Source organism: Nuphar pumila, chromosome 7 (genome assembly GCF_984573655.1).
Source record: "Nuphar pumila chromosome 7, dmNupPumi1.hap1.1, whole genome shotgun sequence".
NCBI lineage: Eukaryota > Viridiplantae > Streptophyta > Magnoliopsida > Nymphaeales > Nymphaeaceae > Nuphar > Nuphar pumila.
Genome location: NC_143255.1, coordinates 100,622,356 through 100,649,660, shown reverse-complemented (window position 1 = coordinate 100,649,660; position 27,305 = coordinate 100,622,356). Strand labels below are relative to the sequence as shown.

At 41.5% G+C, this 27,305-nt stretch overlaps 3 protein-coding genes and 1 pseudogene across 3 annotated transcripts; 3 read left to right on the top strand and 1 right to left on the bottom strand.

Moving 5' to 3' along the window:
- The first annotated feature begins 779 nt into the window (after positions 1-779).
- LOC149832642 (pentatricopeptide repeat-containing protein At4g35130, chloroplastic-like) lies at positions 780-4,720 on the top strand. Its single transcript, XM_090013280.1, has 2 exons — positions 780-4,084; positions 4,298-4,720. Exon 1 carries the CDS (start codon positions 780-782, stop codon positions 3,249-3,251), a length of 2,472 nt encoding a protein of 823 aa, XP_089869406.1. The 3' UTR covers positions 3,252-4,084; positions 4,298-4,720.
- A 1,332-nt stretch (positions 4,721-6,052) lies between these two features.
- LOC149832641 (uncharacterized protein At4g08330, chloroplastic-like) lies at positions 6,053-6,997 on the top strand. Its single transcript, XM_090014626.1, has 2 exons — positions 6,053-6,270; positions 6,384-6,997. Exons 1-2 carry the CDS (start codon positions 6,254-6,256, stop codon positions 6,748-6,750), a joined length of 384 nt encoding a protein of 127 aa, XP_089870752.1. The 5' UTR covers positions 6,053-6,253; the 3' UTR covers positions 6,751-6,997.
- Positions 6,998-7,521: 524 nt separating this feature from the next.
- On the bottom strand, positions 7,522-21,366 carry NRPB1 (RNA polymerase II large subunit). The gene is made up of 13 exons (XM_090014625.1): positions 20,794-21,366; positions 14,738-15,046; positions 14,455-14,613; positions 13,843-14,004; positions 13,539-13,759; positions 13,316-13,457; positions 12,890-13,225; positions 12,511-12,797; positions 12,165-12,423; positions 9,021-12,061; positions 8,868-8,939; positions 8,100-8,153; positions 7,522-7,969 (listed from the first exon to the last, which is right to left on the bottom strand). The coding sequence occupies exons 1-13, from the start codon at positions 21,139-21,141 to the stop codon at positions 7,867-7,869; spliced, it is 5,493 nt and encodes a 1,830-aa protein (XP_089870751.1). The 5' UTR covers positions 21,142-21,366; the 3' UTR covers positions 7,522-7,866.
- Positions 16,905-19,956, top strand: LOC149832640 (E3 ubiquitin-protein ligase UPL6 pseudogene; annotated as a pseudogene).
- Positions 21,367-27,305: the final 5,939 nt, after the last annotated feature.

Here is a 27,305-nt window from a genome sequence, read left to right as displayed (position 1 = left end):
TCGAAATATGATGGGTTTCGTCCTATATTTAATCCTAACCATTCAATCAACAGCTGCTAGATGGTTCCTATGGATGGCTAAGTTTGAATGTATAATGGAACACATCTTATTTCAAATGATGGGTTCGGTGTTCTCGCCCATTTTCCTTGCAAGGATGTAGTTAGACAACAGAGCTTAATTATTTTAACCTGTTAAGTCGCTAATTTGAGCCTAGAAATGCATATCCTAGATCTTGTTGAGTCCAAAAAATGTATTTGACCAGATGTATTTTATGTTAACGTGTTCTTAGCTACATAAAAATCAAAGAAAATGAATGATACTCACCTCTCATTTCATTGTACATATTTCATTAAAACTTTATAACAATAAATCAAAATTTTAAATTATATACTATTTAAATTCGTGTTTTATTAATAAGCTGAGGAAAAAACCTTCAATCACGGATTGCACATTGGCTGGCCTCTGGTTGATTAGTAAACAAGTATTAAATAAATAAATAAATAAATAAATAAATAAAAACACACACACTTCCAAGTTGCAACCATGATTTTTGTTGAAGTGGTTAGGGAGGGAGAGGGATTAGATGCAATGTGGTTACACAGTTTTAGTGTACTGCTGCACCTTGAGATACAGTGTCAGCGGTGGGGTCCAACATCATATTTTGTGAGGAGGTGAGTGATCAGTTGCAGCAGCACACTTAAAGCGTGCAATCACATTGCACCTGATCTCGATTCCGAAAAAAGCCTTCCTTGGAGAGTTGGAGCTGCTTGTTACGTTACATGGCGGCAGCAGCTGCAGCTCATAGCCTCTGGGTAGCCACTCCCGATGGTGAGCGCGCGCTCCTCCACTACTCTGCTGCTCCCAGTTACTCGCTGCCACCATCAAGACGCAGCAGCGCCTTCTTCGCCTTCGTTCCCGAGTCTCTTCGTCGTCCTCATCATCACCATCGTCATCATGCGCTTGGTGTCGAGGCAATCGCAAGGAGCGATGCTCCTCACTCTCGTTATTGCGAACGCGCTCCGCTCACGGGGATCCCGCGCTCAGGCGTCGATGTCTCGAATTTGGTACGAGGCCGCTATCTGTTTGAGGAAATGCACCAGAGACCGGGAGAAACGTTTCTGTGGAACGCAAGAATACGTGGTTGCGTGCAGGAGGGGTGCTATGAGGAAGCCATTGAGCTCTTCGATCAGATGCTGCTCAGCGACGCCTCCCCCGACCATTTCACCTTCCCGTTTGTTCTGAAAGCTTGCGCCCGTTTGTCGTCATTGCGTGAGGGACGGAAGATCCACTGCCGGCTTGTTAAGTTGGGGTTCGACTCGGACATCTTTATCTACAATTCTCTTCTGGCCGTGTACTCAAAATGCGGGCATGTGGAGTCCGCCTGCCAAGTGTTTGACGAAATGCCACAGCAGGACTCGGCTTCGTGGAACTCACTGCTAAGTGGATACGTTTCTAATGGAGATGCCGCCAGTGCGGTTTCATGCTTTCGACAAATGCAGGTTTCAGGAATGACAGTGGACAGTTTCAGCTGTATCGCAATGCTAAAAGGATGCTCGCTCAGTGGTTCTTTGCAACAAGGGAAAGAGATCCACTGCTATGTTATTAGATGTGGTTTCGAGTCAAATCTCCTGGTTGAGACATCTCTTATAGACATGTATTGCAAGAACGGGAATGCAGCTGTTGCAGAAAAACTGTTCAGCAGGATGAGAAGCAGAAGTATTGTCACCTGGAATGCCATGATAGCGGGCTATGCTCGTAATTGTCAACCCCATGATGCATTTGCTTCTTTCGTCAGGATGCAGCTTGTTGATTCGATCAAGCCTGATCCTATCACTTTAGTTAGCTTACTCCCTGCTTGTGCTCAATTAGGAACCCTCTTCCAGGGTAAGGCAATTCACGGCATTGCAATAAAAAGTCAATCCCTTCCGCGTCTTATTTTAGAGACTGCTCTTGTTGACATGTATGCAAAGTGCAAGGATTTGAAGCCTGCACAACTCGTATTTGATGCAATGGATGGGAAAAACTTGATATCATGGAACGCTATGATCTCTGGTTACTCACAGAACGACTGCCATGGCGAAGCAATGAGACTTTTCCATGATTTGGTAATGAATGGTCCATCAAGACCAGATGCCACCACAATTACAAGCATCATGCCATCATATGCACAGCTTGCATCTTTGAGACAGGGGAAACAGATACATGGGTACATCATAAAACAAGGGTTAGATTCAAATAATTTCATCATGAACTCTCTCATATGTATGTATTCTAAATGTGGCGACCTACTCTTGGCACGAAGAGTATTCGATAGGATCCAATCAAAGGATGTTGTCTCATGGAACTCCATTATCGCAGGATATGGAATTCATGGCCACGGGCATGAAGCACTTCAGCTTTTCCATGAGATGAATGAAGCAGCCATGGAGCCAAATGGCAGTACTTTTGTTTCTTTACTGTCATCATGTAGCCTTGCTGGTCTAGTATATGATGGATGGAAATGTTTTGAGTCTATGTCAAAAGGCTATGGCATCAATCCTCAAATTGAACACTATGGGTGCATCATTGACCTTCTTGGTCGCATGGGATGTACAGATCTTGCTCAAGGTTTCATAGAGGGCATGCCACTGGTACCAACAGCTAGAATATGGGGATCTCTATTATGTGCATGCAGAAATAATCGTGATATAGTTTTAGCTGAGCATACAGCTGAAAAAATATTAGCCCTGGAACATGATAATACTGGTTGCTACATCCTACTCTCCAACTTGTATGCAGAAGCTGGGAGATGGGAAGATGTTAAAAGGCTGAGATCATTGATGAAGCAACATGGTTTGGAGAAGACAATTGGGGTCAGTTTGTTTGATTCCGTGAATCATACCTGCACTTTCTCTTGTACAGATAGATCCCATTCTGACTATGAGAGAATTCGTGCTTTATCAGAAATTCTGTCTGGGATGATAGGTGAAGCCACTTTTGTTACCTCTACAAAATTTAGAGCCAAAGATGTTGCAGAAAAGAAGGAACAGTCGCCAAGTAATCACAGTATCAGACTGGCAATTTCCTTTGGATTAATTTCCACTACGGTTGGAACTCCCATTCTAGTCAGGAAGAATGTTAGAGTATGTGGTGTTTGTCACCATGCTGCTAAATTAATCTCAAAGGTGTCTAGACGAGAAATCATAGTGGGAGACACGAAGCTTTTTCACCATTTCAAAGATGGAAAATGTTGTTGTGGCGATTATTGGTGAGAGGAATATTGGCTTTTGGGACTTATCTGGATTGCTGAAAGTAGCATGACATGTAAATAGCAATAACATAGACTAGCAGGAGACGAGATACATCATTGTATGATGCTTCCACCATGGGTCAACCAAAGGCGAATGTTCTGTGTGTGTAATTAACAGATGTTTTGCATAGATTTTATCACCTGAAGACATGCCAAAACTGAAAGTGGAATGCAAGTGCAGTGAAAACCTTCACAAACGACTCATAAAGAAAGAGAAATAAAAACTTGAAAAGGGTGACTTGCCTAGTAAACGAATTGTATAGAAGTGCAGTCCAATATGAGGACTTGGAAATGCTTCATATAGTTACTACTATTCTTTGTTCTTATAGGACTATCATCTACTGATGTTATACTGGTGTTTGTCAACAGTCAAATACTCTGAATGCATGTCTATGGTCGGGTTTCTTGTTTTGTAAATTGTCTCTCATTGGAAAGGCTACCATTCTCAATGTGCCTAGCGCCTTAGACAAACTAATTGAACTTGTTGCATGGTACCTGCAGATGTAAAAGCGAGCATGTTTGGGCTGTTAAGAATTGTTGACATTTTTTGTGCATCCATTGCAAATGGGTCCTTTATTTTGTCTGTTCAACAAAATCTGTTGGTGAGATGTATACAACTTTTGTATGAAGTAAATTGGGATGGATGAAGTTGACCAGGATGATGGGTCAGCATTCCCTTCAAGAACAGAAGCTTTTCTTGGCAATTGTTGTAGCCCCACTACACAAAAAGCAGTATCCCTGGTGTTCATCACGGGCAACTTTTCAACGTTAGCACTACCTACTGTTTTGTTACAGGTATCCTGAAGTTCTCTAATTGCCAAAAAGAGTCTTCTTGTGAGAGGAATTGCTTGCGCAAATGCAATCATGTGATGGAACGCTTGCTCTGCCTCCCTCTTCTCAAGTTGCTAAAAGCATGAGCGCGTGGAAATTTTCAGTAGAAATATCAATATGCAATCCTGAATCCATGCTTTGACCTTCATTTCCCTTTTGCTTCTTTTCCTTGTGTAGGTACCAAGAGAGTGCTGTACATGTGTAACTAGGAAAGGTTTGTGAACATGGCAACAAAAATGACTGAAGATGCGTTAACCATGGTGGCATAATGAAGAGACCATCTAGTGACAGTAGTGGGAGGCAGTTAGAAATCTGTTGAACTTGAAAACAGTGTTGGAATAGATGGAGACTAGTAGTTACAATGCTTGTTGGATACATGAAAGGAGAAATGTATAGCCCATGCATGTGAAATTGCAAGGAAACAGAGGTGGGGAAATGGCTGCAAACACCAGGACTATTTTTGAGTTTGATAGTGGTGCAGAGAGCTTCAGAGTTGACACATGCATGGTAGCCACAAAAATACATGGGTAAGGAGTGCAAGTAGGATAATGCATCAGGCTTGTGCTGCTAACCAACCGACGGTGAGCTTCTACACCCTTTGTATTGGATCACGTAGATTTTTTTAAGGCATGTGATTTGCTAATAATAGCAAGTGTGCCTACACGAATGGAAGCCAAAAGTAATTTTCTTTTAATATTTGTCAATGAACAGAGACAGAAGCAGAAACAATCAGTAATTAAGTTTGGAAACGGAGCATGTAGTGACTAACAAGAGATTTCAGGTTTCACAAAAAAGAAGGCTCTCACAATAGAATTCCATTCTGCTTCCAATGGTGCTTCAACATCATCATAAGACTAGATTTTTAATAGCCGAGGAGACGGTGCATTAGCTTATTTTTGGCAGTAGAATGTTTTATGATAGACACTGTAATATTCTAGTTGTACATCACGCTTCATCATGAAGTGCATATGAAATATCTGTTGGACTTAATACTATTCCATTTCTCTGAGGCTAACCCAGTCTTTTCTTTCGATATGCACAAACAGCTAATCCGTCTTGAGGATGACCACTGACCAGCATTGAGATTGCATACATTCACGGTGAATTCACCATTCTTATTGTTGCTGCTGTTGCTCCAGCTTCTTTCAGAAACACAGCACAGAAAGCACTCAACAAGTTATCTGAAGGCCCATCTCTATGTTAATAGAACCTTCAAGCCGAAAGATGATGCAGAAGGTGCATGAGATTCGGCATACCAATTAGATGGATATGAATATACTGCACCAGTGAAGGTGTTGATGCTGCTGGTATTTGTCCAAGGTACGAGTGTCCGTTCAAAACTCATACAGATGGTCTTATTTTAGTCCTACAAAATTTCCTTTTATCCAAAGCTGGTACCATTGTTCATTCAAAAGTTACCCACATGATCTTGTTTTAGTCCTACACAGATTTCTTTTATCCAACGGTTGCCAAGTCGATGCAAGATCAGCTTGGTTCAAAACTTGTTTTCACTGTTTTTTTTTTCAATAGTCAAGCTGGGGTTTGGCAGATATTAAGCCTAAATTTTATACAAAACTATGCATCAAATATGTACGTTTCAATCTACAGAATCTGAGGTATGAACTTTATGAATCACATAAAAAACCATTGGGTATGACGTTCTTAAAAAAAAATTGTGTGCTTTACTAGGGGTATTTGTGTGTAATGAGAGAGAGAGAGAGTAATCATTTTTCCAAATCCGTAAAATACAAAAACAAAAAAAACAGACTCGAGGGGTTTGGCTCAGTGGGTGGGGCTTAGACCGTTTGATGGGCATTCTAGGTTCAAATCCCACGGGTGTCATTCCTTGCGTAAGCCGAAGCTTGACAACTCCCTGGGGGGTCGAGGGGTAAGCCCTCAGAGTTTTAAGTTGACAGGACAGCTTCAGTAAGTACGGCAGGCTGAGATCTGCGCCTGAGGAGGTCTCTCCGAGTAAAAAATAAAAAAATATACAGAAAAATTAAACCCTGAAAAAAAGACACTGCCAATCAGATCTTGTTAACGCGGCGGCCAAGCGCATCTTCATTTTCAATTGGGGATCCACATAATACCATCATCATCTCATCGGCACACCATCACCACCACCATCCATCCATGGATTCAACCTACAGGTGCCTTCCCGTTCTCTCATTCTTCGTCTTTCCTCTCATCTTAGATACATAAACCGTTGGTTATTGATTGAATTGGTAACAAGTGTTTATTGGTGGTGGTGTGTGATAAAAAGGTGTGGCAAGTGCGGAGCGTCTCTGAACCTGAGCAAGAGCCACGAATACCCTCCCGACTTCTACTTCGATGCCGGCAACAAGGACACCCTTTCCTTCTCCTCCATCGACGGTTCCAGATTCAAGTTCGAGAAGGAGGACAGGATCGTGGCCTTCTTCGAGACCGTCAACTACTGGGGCATCCAGAGGAAGAGGATCAAGATGAAGTGCGTTGGTTGCGGCAATCTCCTGGGCTACGTCTACGACGATGGTCCTCCCCAGACGGCGAGCACGGGGCAGTTCCACATGGGTCCTAGCCAGGCCATACCCAGGTTCCCTCGCTTCAGGCTCAAACTCAAAGCCCTCAACATTCAGCCACCCAATCCCTAGCTCCCTCCCCACCCATTTTCGTTTTTGTGTATATGTATATGCGTGTGCTTGTTGTATGTTTTTGAATCTGAAGCTTTCGTGGGTTTTCGTCTCTCCAACTCCGTTTCCGTTTCTAATACCAAAAATAAAAGATGGGTTCGATTTGATTTGGTTCGGTTGTATCAGTTTCTAAGTAAGGAAGCAGTTGCTGAGTTCTGTATCTGATATTCTAAACCCCAATGTCATTTGTATTTGGGGATCTCCATGAGTATTACATTAGATAATTACCTTTTAACTTCAGATTGCTTCGAGTCTTCGACTTTTCAAGTTTAACCTCTTCATCGCTTCTGTTGGGGTTCCTCATCATATAAAAAAAAGAATACCAACGGGGGGCTCCTGTCTGATAGGAGCAGCTAGTGCACGTCACCTCGTGTTGAGAGTTGCAGGTTCAAAACCCAATGGTATAGTTGTATAACTGGTAAGGGTCGGACTAACCCGTGCTTGCCTTTAAAAAGAAAAAGAAAAAAAAAACTTGAAGTTTAACCACTGCTTTACGAAAGGCAGGATCTAGAGACTAGGGCTAGTGCCATTGAAGAATTTTGGAATCACCCGAGTATAAAATTGTATATAGATAAGGTCGAATTGGATTACTTTCAATCACTCGAGTATGAGATTGATATCAATTGGGCATAAGTGAGAAGATAGTATAATGAACATTACTGTGGAAAACTTGGAAAAAAAGAATTTAAAGCAAACAATGTCCAAAACCTTCCAAGAAAAGAAAAAAGGGTGGAGGGGGGAGGTAATGATCGCATCATTTCATTATCATCTGGTAGTGATTTATTAACTAAAAGTGTCTTATAATAAGAAAAAGTTGTTCCTCTCATATCGTGAGCATCTGGTCTGTCATATAGGACAAACGGCCATAAACTATCAATATAGTACAACTGTTTACATCTAAGAATTCTGAAGAAAATAAAACAAGGCGAATGTGAAGCCAAAATATCCAAGTTTTTAAACCCATACACCCCCCTCCTCCCACCAATCAAAAGCTTTTAACTCGGCTTAACTCCATGAATTGCAGCCTTAGACTCCAACGAGTACGGGTACAGAAGAAATACTTAGACCACCTTTGCCTCAGCGAGTGCTTCCCTCATCCTTATTGCTAAACTGTGGTGTATATTGACTGGTTGATGATGGAGAATATCCAGGTGCACTTGGGGAGTAGCCAGCACTTGGGCTGCAATTTATGGAACAATAAAATTACAATTAAGACAAAAAAAGGAGCAGAACAATGGCCAGGAGTCGCCACCAATTGAAAAACAAGAATGACAAAGATATTTGCTCAGAAAGTAGAGGACCAAGCTAACCTGTATGGTGGAGAACTTGGGGTATAATCAGGACTTGCAACAGAATAGGCTGGACTGCAAACAAGAAAAGGCAAACATTAGCAAGCATACAAAGGGACATGCTTTAAACAGTCCTTGTTTCTTTAATGAAGGTACTTCATAGATATCATCAGGTGAATATTGTACAGCCAACAACTCAGTGTTGAGCGCCACCCTCACACATGGTGCCACTCACTAAAGTGGCACTCTATAAAGCATGCGAGTAGAAGTTTTCATATCACCACAAAAATAGAAATTTTATGACATCAATTTTGATCTTGCGTCAACCAAATCAGCTAAAACATGGTTTTAAAGCTTGATTGACTAGATCCAGGATTTAGCCACTCAACTCTGCTACACATGCATCCAAACAAACTCTTAAAATCCAGATCCAACGCAAGTCAGATCGTATACTCACCGGCAAAGTTTTGCCCATGATATTGATAAGATTCAAATTGCAGTCACAAATCAAGTCTCACTAAAACTAAATTTTATTCATTTAAATCGTTTCAAAATTCTAATCTTTTGCATTTACTGATATTGAGATCGGCATCAACATTTCATTTGAAATATGTTCCTGACAGTATTTGACCATGTCAAGGTTCAATTTTGGTAGAGGGGGCACCAACCTCCATAGATAACACCAACTCTGCCTGATTTTCACATCCATATGTGCATAAGTTCATGCAATTTTGTCCCACAATGGAAAATAAAACAATATAATTAAAGAACAGAAAATAGGAAGGTTACCTGCTGGGACTATATGTAGGACTTGGCGGTGTGTATGACGAAGAGGTAGGTGAATATGAAGGTGAAGTAGGGCTGGAAAAAGAAAAAAAAAAGAGGTCATATACATGGAGAACATTGCATAAGCATTTAAAGCAAACGTTATGCTCATTATACCTGTAATTGGGAGATGATCGACTGTAGGGACTAGAGGGTGACAACTTTGGACTGCTTGGTGAGTATGCTAGGGATGGACTGTAACGAGCTGAAGGTGGATTATAACTTGGGGATGTTGGACTGTAGGTCGGGGATGTTGGGCTGTAGCTTGGTGAAGTTGGGCTGTAACCAGGAGAAGTTGGGCTGTAGGCAGGAGAGGTAGGGCTATAAGAAGGCGATGTTGGGCTATATGTAGGTGACGTGGGACTATAGGAGGGTGAGGTAGGACTATAGGAAGGGGAAGTTGGACTGTATGCTGGAGAAGTAGGGCTATACGCTGGAGAAGTAGGGCTGTAGCTTGGAGAAGTAGGGCTATAACTTGGTGAAGTGGGACTATAGCTTGGTGATGTAGGGCTGTAACTGGGAGATGTAGGACTGTAACTGGGTGAGGTAGGAGAGTAAGATGGACTGGTGGGAGAATATGCCGGACTCGTCGGACTATAACCTGGAGAGCTGGGACTGTATGTAGGAGAAGTAGGACTATATCCAGGAGAAGTTGGGCTATAACCAGGTGATGTAGGACTATAGCCAGGTGATGTAGGACTATAGCCAGGGGATGATGGGCTATATCCAGGAGAAGACGGACTGTATCCTGGTGATGAAGTCGGTGAGAAAGCCATTCCACCCACATATGGAGAAAACTGTGCGTCTGTAATTGGTGACGAGCGGATGTTTGGGCTAAACAAGTAGCTCGGCGACATCATGCCTTCATGGAATGGTGTTCCAATGATGGGTGATCGGGAAGGAGTCATGCCGAAGTCCATGCCTTCCATATAACTAGGAAGCTGAAGTTCAATAGCTTGCTGGAGCATTTGATCATTCAGATATAGAGCACAATCACCCGTGCCAATGGGGGCCAACTGACCAAGCATAATATTTTCTGTAACACCCCTCAGATGATCTGACTCAGCATACACTGCAGCATCCAAAAGAATGTCCACAGTTTCCTCAAATGAACACCTCATCAATGGTCCCGTGTCATTACGATTAATACCATGACGGGTGATGGCCATTAGATGGCCACGATAAGTCATAGTGTCACATAAAATAGCCAGGTGTCTATAATTCACGTATGATCCATCAAACGAAATAACAACTCTCAGTTCATCTAGCAGAGATCGTCTCACAGCTTCAATTCCAAGAACTTCAATCACCTCAATCAAGTGGTTACTCGTTGTTCTAGTTGCATCAACATCTTCATGGCACATAACAGCCAACAAATTCACACCCTCTGTGTCCAGCATCCATTCGACTTCAGGTTTGAACCCTTCATTTTCGTCGAACTTATTTACCTTGCCAGACTTGATAAACACTTTATTGATGTCTGGGATACCCCGAAGGGCCATTTCTGTCAACATGTTGCTCTCAATTTTCTTAAGGAACACATCATCTTCTGAAGACTCATCTTGCAATTCCCCCTTAGGGCCTTCATCATTCATGATCCGGATTCGGAGGATAAGCTTCTCTGCGTTGTCATCATTAAAGATGCAAGTCAAGTCATCATCAAACTCGAGGTTTATTTTCTCTGCAATATCTGCCATGCTCAATTTCTTATCCACCATCATTTCCCTATTTAGCTCTACTCGGAGCAACCAAGGAGAAATTTTTTCTGGTGCAACCTCTTCATCTGGCATTTCATAATATGATCTAACAAAATCAATATCCTCTTCAATAATTGTGGTCATAGGATCTGGATCATACCAAACTTCCGTCGCCTGAGTCACACTACGCAGAGTAGTGTACTCTAAAGCACATTGTACGTTTTTGGCCTTCTCCTTTGTTTTGCTGACTTCAGGTTTGAGGTAGACAGACAGTGATGGCGTTTTGATTTTCTTAGCAACATTTATGATTTCTCTCAGACGGGGAACACCAAGGGTGACATTTTTTGCACTCACACCAGCATAATGGAAGGTATTCAACGTCATCTGAGTTGCTGGTTCACCTATAGATTGTGCTGCTACACAGCCAATCATCTCGCCAGGTGCAACAAGTGATTGAAGAAAGCGGGATTCAATCTCACCGATCACCCAGTCAAATGCTTCACGTGTGAGCCTATACTCTTTCAACACACGCTTGCTTGCAAATGTGCTCCGTAAAAGTATATTGAAAAAAAGTGTGGCATTTTTCTGAGCTTCCATGCTCATTAAATCTTCACCAGGGACAACTTTCAGCCTTTCCTGGAGTTTATCAACAGCTTCCACTATCTCCATAGGGTGCATGTCAGATGGCCTTCTTAGGTCAACCTTAAATGTCTTTTGTGCATTCCAAATAAGTCTCTTGAGATTCACTGGCATTGGCCATGAATTGTCCCCAGTGGTAGCAATCTCTGTGGCAAGCTGGCGCCTGTCTACTTCAAGCTTCTGAACTTCTGCGTGAAACACATTCTGGAACTCTCGAATGGTTTTCAGATCCTCCACAAAATCTAGTTGCATATAGTTTGGATCCCAATTTTCATCATCAAACTCATACCTGAAGACCTTATCAAACTCTGTTTTCTTCATTTTTAAGGAATCTAGCTTCTGTGATTCAATCCAAACAGCATCCATACCATCCTCCCCATAAAGAAACTGAATTACATCTCCTAATGAGTTCCTCACTGTACCATCATATTTGACCATGATGTCCTCCATAGCTTTAACAAGACGTCTCTGTATGTACCCAGTCTCTGAAGTTTTCACTGCAGTATCAATCAACCCTTCTCTACCACCCATAGCATGGAAAAAGAATTCCTGTGGAGTCAATCCACGAAGATATGAGTTTTCCACAAAACCACGACTCTCAGGCCCATAATCATCTTTAGTAAAATGTGGCAGCGTCCGGTCAATGAACCCAAAAGGAATTCGCTTTCCCTCAACATTTTGTTGTCCCACACAAGCAGTCATCTGTGAAATATTAATGAAACTTCCTTTAGACCCTGCAGTAACCATAGCTTTCAGGTTATTGCTTTCAGATAGGCTCCTCTGAGCACTACTACCGGCATCATCACGAGCCTTATTCAACACCTGTGAAAGAAAAAAAATGTAAGGACGGTGCAGCCCAGAAAAGATTAAACATCTTCAAAGGGGGAAAAAAAGGATGATATGAAAAGAGCCACTGCATAAGGACCTGATTGACTCTATTCTCAAATGACTCCATCATAGTTCTACCAGGTTCTGCTTCTAACTGTTTCTCCTGTGCTGCCTTAATAAGTTCCTTCACCTCATTTTTTGCTTTAGAGATCGTCTCATTAATCTTTTCCATGGTAGCAGCATCTGCAATGGTGTCCCCAATACCAATGCTAAAACCATTCTGCAGAATCCAATAATTTACAAGCCACTGAGTATGCCCCAAAAACTTGCGTGCAGCATCTGGGCCAACTTCTTCCCTGCATTCAAATTCATTTACCAATCATATCAGATTAGCTATAGACCACAGCAATGTAATGTCTGTCAAATGGAATAGACATTTGTACCAGATAACATGAATGAGACTTCCAGTGGATGTTCCAAGGGCCCTTTTGCAGAGGGTGCCTGATAGAAGCTCTCCCCTCTCTATTCGAACACAAGTATCTCCAGGAGTAATAAATCCTGTTTCTGATTCTGAATGCCATGCTGAGTACCTAATGAGATTTATCTGCTTTGGAATGATAAGATTAAACACTTGTTTGCCCGTCCACAGAGGTCTAGGCTTCAAAATGGCAGGAGCAGGAATCTTTCCATCAAAATCCTCCCACCACATCAAAATGTTCATGAAAACATCCTACCAAAGTTTTCAAAAGCTCAATATTAAGACACGTAAAACAATTAGGTAGACACGGACACATAAAAGATTCTATTACACCAAGAACTCACCTTCTCTATAAACGTATCACGTTTTGTTATCTTCCTACATCCAAGAAGTGTATCTTGAACAATACCCATTACTGGCCGATTAGACTGTGGTGAAACAATACATTTTGGTACCATCATCAACTCCAAGACTTCTGCTCTTGTTTCAAACGACTGAGGTACATGCATGTTCATTTCATCCCCATCAAAATCAGCATTATATGGAGATGTCACTGATAAATTTAAACGAAAAGTAGAGTATGGCATGATTTTGATCCTATGACCCATAATAGACATTTTGTGCAGACTAGGTTGCCTATTGAAAAGGACAAAGTCTCCATCCATTAAGTGCCTCTCCACCTGACAAAAAAGAATGTGCAATTTATGAGCTACACCAAAATAAGAACTAAGGCCCCTTTGGAGTAGCACCTACACTGATATAAACCGCACCTTGTACCCCAGTTCCAGATGGTGATCGCTACTCTTTCTCAAGTACCGCAGATCAACCCGCTGCCCATCTTCCCTAATGATGTACTTTGCCCCAGTTTTTCCTGGGGGTGGATGAGGCCCATGCTCAACGAGTTCTTTCAACCTAGCAGTCACGGCAAATATGGGTTACCAATTTATGAATATAATAAGCAGCCAAACAAACTTCAAATACATATTAACATACTTTTCAATGTTGTATGGAGTCACAGTTTCAGGGTATGTCAAATTAAGGGCGATACTCCAAGGCACCCCAAGTTCATCAATATTAATTGTTGGATCAGGAGTAATGACAGTACGTGCAGAAAAATCTACACGCTTTCCCATCAAGTTTCCTCTAATCCGACCTTCCTTGGCCTTAAGTCTGCTACAAATAGATTTAATAGGCCTCCCCGATCTCTGCGTAGCCTGAATTACAAAGAAGGCAATTAGAAACTTCACAATTAGTTAATTAATCAGAATTGACAGTGCACATTGTACATGATACATACCCTTGGTTGACCAGGTAGCTCATTGTCAAAATATGTGGCAATGTGAAACTGCAACAACTGAGCAAACTCTGAGATGATATGTGCAGGAGCTCCATTTCTCTCCTGCTTCCTGAGATTCTCATTATGTCTAATGATCATCGCCAGTTGATGAGTCAAATCATCCTACCGGACGCATAGATAAAATAGGTTCTCATAAAAAATCAGAGAATAGAAGCTTCCATGGAATAGAATGACACAATGAAATTAGGCAATAGAACCAAGGCTATGTACTATGCACATTGTACATAGTACATACCCATGGTTGACCAGGTAACTCATTGTCAAAATGTATGGCAATGTGAAACTGCAACAACTGAGCAGACACTGAGATGATATGTGCAGGAGCTTCATTTCTCTCCTGCTTCCTGAGACTATCATTATATCTAATGATCATCACCAGTTGATGAATCAAATGATCCTACAGGACACAGATAAAAGAGGTTCCCATCGAAAATCAGAGAATATAGACTTCAATGGAGTAGAATGAGTCAATGAAATCTGTAGAATGTTCCTAAACAGAAACTTTACAAACTAGTAAAGTGCTAAATGTTAGGACAATAGCATGCCACTTGCCTCACTCCGGGAAGAAGTATCCATCATCACAGAAGGCCTCACAGGAGGAGGAGGAATAGGAAGGACTTGCAAAATCATCCAATCAGGGCGAGCATACTTAGGGTTCAATCCCAGAAGCATACAATCTTCATCGCTTATGCGCTTTAGAACATTCAGAACCTGGAGAAATTGGAAGATAATGGGTAAGAAAAAAAGAAAAACCTTGGTTCCAGCAAACAATAACCATTATGGTAACAGAAGGTACACAAAAAACATAAAATCCAATAATATGAACATGGAATACCCTTTCAGCAGAAAGCTGCTGCTTTCTTTCAACTGGTTCTGGCAGCATCTGGTCCTGTTCATCAGATTTCTTTCTGGGAACCTTGTACTCTGCAACCATCTTCATACCTTCAATTGTTATCTTTGGTTGCATAGCACCACATCCACCGCGTCTTTTCTTTTTTACAGTGTCTTCTGAATCCTGACCTTGATCCTCATCAATGTCATCACCACCTTCACATTTTTGTTTGTTTTTACAACAATCCAAAACTTTCTTCAATCGAGATTTTGGATTCCTGATTTTCAAGGCTTGCTTGAACCGGTGGTCCTCCTAAATTGACACATCAAGAAGAAAATTTATTCAATCAAAAACATAAAAAATAATAACCTGTAAGAAGGACCAAAATACAACTAGATGACATGTCATAAGGACACGCCATTTTGGTGGCATGTCCTTGGTGATACGAGCGGACACACTCCGACACGTTGACAGGAATTGACGTACGGAGTATATTTTGATATTATATTATTAATTTTTACTGCAATAAAAATTTTATTTTTAACATTAAAATAACAACAAATTAGTTCTTTATTGATTAAAAAACAAAAAAAATGTGTCCTAATGTCCTATTTTCAAAAAAAAAAAAGAACTTGCGAGTCTAACCCTCATTACGCGTCCTCATGTCCATGTGACTTTGTGACATAGAGCACAAGCCACTGAATTTCCTAATCACACATGCAGACAAAAAAGGCATATGTGCCAAATTTTATACTTTTATATATAGCATGAATGTGGCAAGCAAAGAGGCACTAGTGACAGAGAGATAAAACCATGCAAAAATAGGTCTTCAGAAAATAACAGTCATTTTAGTCTCTAAGCCTATGGTAACTTGTTTTAGTTGTTAGATGTTAAATTGTTATTTATTAATTGTTAGTTATCATTTAAACTTGGATCCTCAACATTTGTTGCTTTTCTTCAATTGTTTTTCTTGTTTGTAAATTTTCAAATTTTTTCCCAAAGTTTTTTCACTCTTAAAAAACACTTTTCTTAAATCTCCTGAGAAAAACATGAAGAGAGAGAGAGAGAGAGCATGGTTGCAAGAGAGAATAGGAGGAAGTCAACTTAAAGGGATTAAAGAAGAAGATGGCCATAATCAAAGAACTGATAGAAGAAATGGCAAAAAGGACCAATAAACAGGGAACAACCTCTCCTATGTAGATGGGTCATTGTCGATTACTCGACACCATTAAATTCATCAGTTTGAAAATATTTGCACCCTCTTGAGACTTTGATCCAGGATATGCAAACATAAACTAAGATGCCTCATGAATTGATGTTTTTCATAGAAAAAATGTGCTCGAGAGATCTTTTCGATCTTTAAAATTTTACATTCATCTCTAATACTTGTAAATTGCAACCTGGTGACCAATCCATCGTTATTATTCGCGTTTCAACCATAAGTTTCTCACTATATTCTGAAACGCATAATAAAGTTGTCATCAGAAGGTTATGTTCATCATCCTTCAGAATATGAGATGAGGAGGAGTAACCGCAGTAAACAGCTTAACAGAATATTGATGAATGTGACTGCTCCCTATATTACATGTCACAACGCAAGAGGAGTCCATCTTCATCCCAGGTTATTTTTTCCAGCACACACTACGATATCCGTTTGAATCCTTCCATTAATGACAGAGACGTACAAATAGTTATCTTGAAAGGTTCTTTCATCTCTGATGCAGAGCAGGTCCGGAACGTCCCATACGTCACAGACCGAACAGCAGCATGAAGAATGCTCCGGGTCCCAGACCGGACCCGAGACCCGGGTCCACCTACAGCCTTTAAAAGGCCCAGTCTAGGGTTGCGTGCAGACAGAGAAGATTGGATCACCACAGCTTTTTTGGTTTTTCTGAGTTTTCTGATTACCTTTCCAGCGGTCCCTTTTCAGCATTTTCGATTTATCGTTTTCGTATCCACTTGTTTCTTTTTCTGAATTCATTTCATTGTTAGATTGACTGTTATTGCAAAATAAATATCAACCACTGTGCATTCACGGTGGTCTTCATTATCAACCTCAGCATATCACACGACTGAAACAGCCGTGAATCCCTTTCTTCAGCACCCGTGTGCGTTGTTGCAAGCCACCCACGTTGCGTCGCGTGCACCACGGTCCCCCCACTGCATCAAAATGGTATCAGAGCCCAGCCCCTCTTCCTTGGTCAACAGCATGTCTCAAGAAGCGAAGGACGATCCTACGAGCGGGAAGACGCAAGAGGAGACCGGCAATGAAGATCCGATGATGCGGATGATGGACATGTTGACAACGATCCAGGAAGATCTGCTACGCCTAGACAAGGAGGTAGCCGGTCTGTCGAAACGCGTGGATGGAATCGAGGCGCGAATGGTCGTTCTTGAATTAACGGTGGATGGGATCGAGGCGCGAATGGTCGTTCTTGAATTAACGGTGGATGTGCACGCAATGCAAATGAACCAGTCAGGCGAGCGTGCGATTAACCCTGCACATCCCGCAGCCACGGGTCCAGCCCAGTTGACGTTCCAGTGTGCGGCGCGATGAGAGGGAATTGAAGAGGCCTTGCACAGGGATGCGGGTCGCGGCAACCTCTCACAACCAGTACCCTTTTCTCACCTAGGCATGCTCGCAGCTATCGATTCCAGAGTGGGGGTCGTCCAGTCGAACCCAGTGTTCGCTGACGGACCCTCCAGCTATGAAGTGAATGCACAAGCCCGACCTCGAGCCACGACCCAGGCCAGACCTGGTCTGCCGGGTCCGAGCGTGGCCCAGGGTCAAGGTGTTGGCATCGCAACGTCGGCTAGGCTAGGGGCTGATCAGGCCCAATTTCTCGAGACTGCACGTGGGAGCGCTATTGCAGCCCACCAGCGCGCAGGGGGTCACAGACCCTTGTGGACCTGCCCAGAACTAGGTGTAGCGGGGCCCAGACCCGGGTCTCGGGGACTGCCCTTTGGGTCCCCGAGATCGGGTCCTAGCCTTGAACCCCTTCGTCCAACTTACCCACTTGGGCCCAGTTCGGGGTTTGTCCTGGATCTGGCCCAACCCAACCGTTTTGACCCTAGTATGAGATCCGAGACCAACCCAGGCCTGCATCGGACCTGGACGGAGCTCCCATTTTACTTTGAGCCGGGTCAAAACCAGACCCATAATCATATGGATCGTGGATCGAGTTTAAACCAAGCATTTTACCCCATCAACTCGATCCCAGATCCAACCTATCCAAATCTGGGTCCGACGATTACTTTAAGGTCACACCCGATCCAAAACCAATCGGGTTCAAATTCAAATTACAATCAACACCAAATCCAAAACCCCTACCCAAACCCAAATCCAACTCAAATCCGAACCCATTATTCTACCCAAATCCAGGCCCCTATTCCAATCCAAAATCCAACCTCTATACCCTATCCACATCCAACCCCAAACTATTATCCGAACCCAAACCCTAACCCAAACCAAACCTATCATCCAAATCCAAACCCTAATTCTATTACATACCCAAACTATTATCCGAACCCAAACCCTAACCCAAACCAAACCTATCATTCAAATCCAAACCCTAATTCTATTACATACCCAGTCTATCCCCCTTTGTTGGGACCACCTCCCCCACCAGATCCTCAATAGCGATTTCAACCAGTTCCTCCTCATGCTCGGAACCGACTGAGACCGCCTCCAGCAACAACAATACTGGTAGTGTGAGTCGGCGCGCCCAGAGCGCCAGCCACAGGGTGATAGAGATCAATGCCCTCAGTAGGTCACGAGGCACATGCTGATGATAATAGACAACGAAGAGTTTTATGAACAGCAAAAACCACTGACTCTGCAGGATGTCGAGACCTTAATAATCATTTTGAAGGAGGCTTTGTGGTATCTCCTGTGGGTGGTTCCTATAAAGAACTCTACATGACAGAAATCTACTGCGAATCTTTCCAGTCACAAGCGGCTTTCGATTGAATTTATTGACCAAAGAGTTAGTATTGTGACATCTAAGCTTTTGGCACAATTGCAAGATTGGAATAGCAAGCGGCAGTTTATATCACCTGATGACTTTCATGCTCACGAAGCAATCAGCAAAAATTTCTTTCCTCATGTTGTAAGTGAAAACACGAGAGCCAACAACATATTAAAGCAATCTCCTTTTCTGGTGCCATTTACGAGCAAAGTCAAAATTTACACTTCACAGTTGGGAACTATACGACAATCAAATGAGGCTCATGCTATTTTCACTAGACACCAATTTAGAATAAGACGTGATCGAATTGTTGAAGATGCATTTAGTCAGTTGAGCCTGTTGTCTGAAAAGGATCTTAAGGGAATGATCCGGGTGACATTTGTCAATGAATTGGGAGTCAATGAGGTTGGCACAGTTGGAGGAGGGGTTTGTAAGGATTTTATGGAAAATATAACCTGAGCTGCTCTTGATGTGCAATATGGCTTATTTAAGGAAACCTCTGATCACATGTTATATCCAAACCCTGCCTCAAGAACGGTACATGAACAACACCTCCAGTACTTCCAGTTTCTTGGAACTGCCCTTGGAAAGGCAATGTTTGAGGGTATTCTTGTCAAAATACCATTTGTGACTTTCTTCTCGAGCAAGTTGAAGCAGAAGCATAACTACCTCAATGACTTGCCTTCTTTGGACCCAGAATGGTACCAGCACCTCCTTTTCTTGAAGCATTATAAAGGCGACATTTCTGAGTTAGGATTGTATTTCATAGTCGTAAATAATAAGTACGGTAAGCAAACAGAAGAGGAGCTCCTTCCAGGTGGACAAGATTTACAACAACTCATACAGCCAGATTGGATAGAGATATTCAAGGAGCACGAACTCTAGCTGCTTATTTCAAGATCACTTGATGGTATGGATGTTGATGATTTATACTCAACTGCACATTATGCTGGTGGATATCATGAGGAGCATCCTGACATTGAGATGTTTTGGTAAGGCCTAAGGGGCTTCTCACCAGAGCACCAAAAGAAATTTTTGAAGTTTGTTACTAGATGCTCTCGTGGACCCTTTCCTGGATTCAAGTATTTGGAACCACAATCTTATATACAAAGGACCACTACCAAAGGTGTGTTTGATCTATATGCATACTGTGGTGACAATAAGTCGTCAAAGCCGACTTCTTCCCAACCAGGGGAGAATGATGCAGTGCTGGTCCGGAACGTCCCAGACATCACAGACCCAACAGCAGCATGAAGAATGCTCTGGGTCCAGACTGGACCCGAGACCCAGGTCCACCTACAGCCTTTAAAAGGCCCAATCTAGGGTTGCATGCAGACAGAGAAGATTGGATCACCACAGATTTTTTGGTTTTTCTGAGTTTTCTGATTACCTTTCCAGCAGTCCCTTTTCAGCATTTTCGATTTATCCTTTTCGTATCCACTTGTTTCTTTTTCTGAATTCATTTCATTGTTAGATTGACTGTTATTGCAAAATAAATATCGACCACTGGGCATTCACGGTGGTCTTCATTATCAACCTCAGCATATCACACGACTGAAACAGCCGTGAATCCCTTCTTCAGCACCCGTGTCCGTTGTTGCAAGCCACCCACGTTGGGTTGGGTGGCGTGCACCACGGTCCCCCCACTGCATCAATCTCTCTCTAGCCAATCAAACCATCATGCCAACAGCCATGACAAATAACCCTCCATCTCTTACCCATAACCAAAATCTGAAGAAAACGCAGCCTTATGATAAGCAAATTTCAACCCTCTCTCTTTGTGTTTTGTTCCATTTCTTCTACATAGTACATAAACCTAGGAAAGATGCTTGTTTCGCCCTATATTTTTAAGTCTTAACTGAAACAGAGAAGCCAACAACTGTCATCTCCGTTGGCAGTAGCACTCATACCCTGAAAGCCTTCAAGAAATGCTGAATACTGCAAAAACAGGGGGCACAAACGCCCGGGAAATACGATCACCACTTTGCCCTATTGGGGCACCACGTTTCGAAGAAAGAGAAACCGATCGAAGCGAGATAGTTTGAATAGAAAAGAAACGGATTACAAGGAAGGTATGAACGAGCTATCTACCTCGTCGCCAAGGATGTGGGAGCAATTGAAGCACACGCAGCGCAGGATGGAGAGCACCGTCTTCATGAACCCTATATGAAACATCGGCTTTGCGAGCTCCAGGTGACCGAAGTGCCCCGGGCACTCCGCCATGTTCGCCGAACACGTCTCGCACTTCGCCTTGCGGTCGATGGTGCCGAGGCGGGGGTCGCTGAGGCCGCCGGGCTTGGGCTTGCCACGGTCCATCGTCTCGCTGAACTCGATCTGGATGACCGACATCTGCCGGATCTCGTCCGGGCTGAGGATGCCGAACTGGATGGTCCTCACCTTTGCGACTTCCGCCGGCGAGAATGGAAACCTCGTATCCATGGCTTCTCCTTCTTCTTCCCTCCTTCAATTCTACGATTCTTCTCTCTCTTTGATTTTCCGGTCCTTCTTGAGGGTTTTCTCCCCTTTTCTACAATGTGAAGTTCAGAGATTCGCTGATCAAATTGTTTCCGTATTTAAGAATTGTTGCAATAGATTGTTTGGATTTGGGGGAGAAGATGATCCGTGACTCACCTTTGTTCTTTCTTTCTTTCTTAAAGCCCCTCACACTGCTCACTCAGAGAAGCATGAAATGAGGGAAACCCTAAGAAGGAGAGAGGAGAACAGGATAAAAGAAAAGTAAACTTCCATCGGTCGTCTATTTATAGAGCGGGGAGGACCGACCTCGGCCAGATCCGACGGTCCTCGTCCTCCGCGATTCCTTATCTCTTTCTTTTTTTTCTGTTTTTCGGAAAGAAGCGATTCCATGTCTCGGTCGCACTCGTTCGGTCACGAATCGGATCCGTCAAGTTCCGGATCAATCTGGATCTTGGTTCAACGGAATATCCGTAATTCCGTATGCTGTATTGAGTTATCAGTAGGGAATCAAAAGGATCGGGTCAGAACAGCCAACTATCGTCAAATTGGCATACCGGATCTCGTCCGTTTTCATCCCTAGTAATCACATAGAGTCATTGATCAGGGACGTTAACAATCTGACTCAGGGGCATCAGTATTGGGAGCCAGTATGGAGTTGATATCTGAATCCAAATCCGAGTCCATAACTGATATCCATTAAATGAATATACAAACCCATCAATGTGTAAGTGTAACTATCCAGATTTTTAACCAAGTTAGATCCAGGTCTATCGGTAGGCATGGAATAAGAGAGCTGGATGGTACTTAAGGTGGTTGCATCTCATGTGACTTGATGCGACTTGAAGTGATATGATTTCAAATCCCATATTCCACCATGTGATTTGGAATTACAATAGATTCACTTTAAATGTGATTTCAAGGGCAAGTTTGGTTGTGTTTTTTCAAAAGTGAATAAATCACAATAGATTTTGGAATCTCGTGTGATGCAAAATCATGCATGTGATTCCATTTCTCATGTTTGTTTAGCGTGAGAAATAGAATCTCAAAAAAATATAAAACATGATAAAAATAGAAAAACTGAAACAGGTTCTCTCCGGCATGAGGCCCCTTATTCGGTCACGAAAGATGTGTGGTGGCTCGCCAGAGGTGTGGTTCTTGGGTGAGCTCCACTCATGTTGTCATTCACCCTGTTGGCTGCAAAACAACAAAGATAACAAATAAAAAAAAAACATTAAAAAAAAAACTAAACAAGAGAATCTGTGGTATGAGTTACTCCTCCACCACACTGTGGTGGTACTCCGGCCTCGGGCAAGCTTCATACAGAACAAATAATAATAATAATAAATAAACAAAACTGAACAAGGGCTCACCGGCATGAGCCCTTATTCAGTCACAGCAGTGGCGGAGCCAGGGGTGGGCAGGGGTGGGCGGTCGCCCACCCCGAAAATTCGTATCGGATCTAAGTCGGGTCTGGACCCGAACTGGATCCGAGAACCCAATAGGGTTAAGGGAGTAGGGTCGCGGGGAAGGGACAATGCCTTTCCCTGCGCCACCCTCCCCCTTCCTCCTCACCTCCTGTAGGCTGTAACGGCCATCGTCGACCATGCTCCTCTCCTCACCTCCCGTAACGGCCATCGCCAGTCGTGCTCCTCACCTCCCGTAACGCCGGCCGTGCTCCTCACCTCCTGTAACGGCCATCGCCGACCATGCTCCTCTCATCACCTCCCATAACAACAATCGTCGGTCGTGCTCCTCACCTCCCGTAACAACCATCGTCGGTCGTGCGCACTGCGCCTGCTCCCTCTTCCCTCCACTCTCTGTTTCCCTCAGTCCGGCGAGCCGATGGCCTGATCCCAAAGCATGTTATCCCAATCTCAACTCACTCATTTACTCCATGCTCCAGTACCCATTTTGCCAATCCCAACCACAGATTTCATTGTTGCAAAACTTCAGTGATTCTCCTGAAACGAACTGAAGCTTCAAGATCATTGACAGTTGCAAAAACTCCAGTTTTTTTGTTGTTTTTTTTGGTTAGTGGTCTCTTTTCTTTGAGTATGTGTGTTTTTCCAATATTGGTGAGTGACTGTGGCTTTTTGCTTCATTTTAGCTGAAGAGGATTGGAAGATTAAGCGTGAGTTTCTTTTGAAGAAAAGGGTATATTTTTTCATGTCCATGTTGGCTTAATTGCTCTAGAAATTTGGAATGCTTTGTTGGTTTGCAGGATTTTGATGATCTTGCTATCATGTGCGTGTTTTATTATTGTTATTGTATTTTCCTATAGTAGTCCTTTCGCTTTTCTGTGATTCATTTTTCACTTCTTTCTTTTGGGGTATATGATGGACAAATTGTGAACTTGGTCGTGTGGAGTGTATGTATTTGAAGTGTAACCTGCTGACTTACATCAATAGATGTTTCATAAGAAAGTTTATGTACACATATTCTCTCTCGGAATAAACAGGCAGGGGATTAACCTTAAGTGCCTGGGAAGCTAGTTGTTACCCACTTAATTTGCTTGCATAAATTGGCTATACATGTATTTACTTTTGCTATTTGATTTGGATGGTGCCAACCATTTCTTTCAATTTGTGCCTTTTTGGTTGGGGATTGAAGAAGTCAAAACCTTTGTCTTTGGTAGTGAAATAATATGAACTGGATAATGATAGTGAATACTCTGAACAATTTCAATGAGCATGGCTAGTGATGATGAAGTGCAAAATATTGGTTTAATGGCTAGATGACAATGAGTAATTTTGATAGATAACTGCCACTGCAAAGGGCATATTGGTTATTACTTAGTGATTGTTATTGTTTAGAACGTGATGCTTGTTTAATTGAATAGTGTGTTGGAAGTTGAGATAGTCTTTCTTCACAGTTGAATGTTTGGTTGTTTACTTGAAATTGTTGTTTGGTTCATTAGGTTGAGTCAGTTTGCACGTAGTTTGCTTTTCGAAACTTTATGTAGAATTACTGGGTATGAGATCATTCGGATGATGATTGTGAGACGTTGTTATTAAATAGTTATGATGTATGGCCATACATAGCCTGTCTAAAGCTTAACCCTCTTGCTGATTCCCTTTCTGGTTAATGGTTTATTTAGCAAAATTCAAATGAAGCAGACACGATAAGAAGGTTCAAGTAATTTGAGTTTGGGAAAATCAATATAGGCTATTTGAGTTAAAGGAATTAGAATATTTAACACATGGATCTAAAATGTATGATTAGAAGAAATGATCAATTTCTATCTAGTTATTACAAGATTACCATAATGAGAATAAGCCTGGAAGTTTCAACTTTGATCTTTCGATTGGCAACTGAACTGTGGAGAAACTGTAATGCTTGTGTTTATTAGGAAAAACGACTTTGAGGCTTTCTTGACTTGGGAGCTAAATATATCTTTAGTGATGTATGGTTTGAGCATACATACATCTATTCATGATCCTTATTGTTCTTTTTTCCATAAAAAATGATACCTATCGTGAGAGTTCATCTATTATGATGCATGTTTGAGACATTCCATGTTAAAGAAGATTAAGAAGAAAAATGGATAACCTTCAAGAAGTGTGACCGTTATTATCTTCAATTTTATCTTCAATAGCTGCATTATTTTTGGCTTTTCATCATCTTGATTGTAAGTAAGATGGTCATGTTATATTAAAAATATGCCCTCAAATTCTAATGTTGTAATAGAGAAACAGAATACTTAATGCACATGACTAAATGATATGATGCCAAAATACCTTTAACTTGAAACTGGAAACTATATTCTATGCGACTGGTGACAAATTTACAATTTTAGTCTTGGCGTGTTACTTACAATTTTATGCATATTTTGCTAAAAGAAGTGTTTCTTAGGTCTGCTTCTTCACAGGAACAACTACTACCTTATGGCTAGTTGGAGTAGAGAAGATACTAGCCTTTTAAGATGCTATTTTTTTACTACAATGATGACCAGTCTGTCATTTATGAAATGTTTTGTGATGTAAAGCATGTTATAGTTTTTTGCTACAAGAATTTGTTTTTTGCTTACATTTGATGTGTAAAGTTTTGGGAATAACTGATCACCTTTCACAAGCACTTCAGCGAAAAGATGAAGACATTGTGAATGCTATGAGTTTAGTCACTACATCAAAACAGTGCCTTAAAGGTCTGAGAGACAATGGATGAGACTCTCTCATAAACAAAGTGTCTATATTTTGTAAGTGATTTGATATTCTGATTCCTGATCTAGGGGACTCATATACACCTCAAGGACGACCAAGACGTAAGGTTGAAAAGATCAACACATTGCCTCATTATCGTATTGATGTGTTTTATGCTATTATTGATTTGCAACTTCAAGAGTTGAATGATCGTTTCACTTAAGCAAATACAGAGCTCCTCCTTTCAATGGCATGCTTGAGTCCAAAGAATTCTTTTTCTGCTTTTGATAAAAATAAGTTGATTCGTCTTACTGAGCTTTACCTTAAGGACTTCTCTAGAGTAAACATAATTAGACTTGAAAATCAATTGGATATATATATATATATATATATATATATATATATTGCAGAGCTAGCAGAGATGATGGTAGCAACTTAAAAACACATTGTATTTTCTCATGTGTATCTATTGATTAAGTTGGCATTAACTTTGACAGTTGCAACAAGTGTTGAAAAAGCATTTTTAGCTATGAACAATATCAAAAGTCGTCTACGTAATAAATGGGAGATGAATGAATCAATGATGCTTTGGTTACTTACATAGAGACGGAGACATTTGATACCATCAATGACGATGCAATTATGAATTGTTTTCAAAATATGAAAAATAGAAGATGCTCGTTGTAAAATTTTCATGAATTTAGTTGTTTGTATTTCTTAAGTGAACAATCTTTATTTTAGTTTACAAGTACAATTTAAAGTTTTATCTTATTATGTTCATAAATTTAGTTGTTTGTGTTTGTAACGATTATTATTTTAATTCAAAGGCTTATTTAAGTTTTATCTCTTCACGAATGACTCTTCCTCCATCAATTTTTTTTTGGCTTCGCCACTGGTCCGAATAAATGGATCGTCCTTCAAGACCATAACATTGTCCCCGAGACCCGAAGTCTGCCCACCCAACAAAAAACTTCTGGCTCCGCCACTGAGTCACAGCTAAGGTGCGACCTTCCTTGTCGAAATCTCGACCTAGCCAGAATCAAGATTCCAGCGAGCTCCATCATTCAATTCAACCCAAAAATAAATAAATAAAAAACACTGGCAACTCTTTCTCTCTCTGGTGTCATTCACTCCCTTCATAGTTGGCCTTCAGGTTTTCGGTCGAGGCTCATGTGCCTAGGGGTGGAAGACCTTACTTTCAAGTTCTTCCTAGGGTTGGGTGAATGAGGAAGAAGATGATAGTTGGGGTTGGCAGCCTTTGCCCTAGTAAATATTGGTGCACAACCCCAACGTCTATTTTACATTTCACAGGAGCATTATGTGATCTTGAATCAAGGATTTCAAATTTCATGGTTTGGAGGTTTTTCACACCATCCACCTTTTTTTGGTTAATGGTCAAATGAGATTTGAAATCTCATTTAAATGAGAATCCAAATCTCCATGAGGCTCAACCAAACATACCCCAAATCACTTTTTGTTTTTCATTTTCATGAGATTATAAATGACATGCTTTGTTTTGCTCTTTAAATGATATTCATTATCTCATTTGTATGAGATTTCAAATCACATGTTTTGTTAGCCCTGCAAATGATATTTTTTTAAAGAAAATAAAAAGCAATATCTAAATTAATACCGGTTCTAATGATTCTCACTCATCGCATTAGTAAATAGCCGATATGACAGAGGTTACAAACTTAGACTAAGTCCATCTTGATGGTCATATCTTTAGACAACCGAGACATATTACTTGGAGCTTAAGTTTAGCATCGCAATTTTAGTATTTTTTGGCGTGTACACTTTTTTTAGGTCAGAGAGTCATCTTAATTGATGATTTGAAGAGCATGTTTGGAAATAATTGAACAAAATCACACAAAGGATCTTTGCTATAGACCTTATTTGTGAACCCCTTGCTTCTTATAACAAAAGCGTGAACAAAAAAGCAGGATCAAAATAAAAAAGGTTGTCAAAAATGAAAGCTGAGCATTGAGT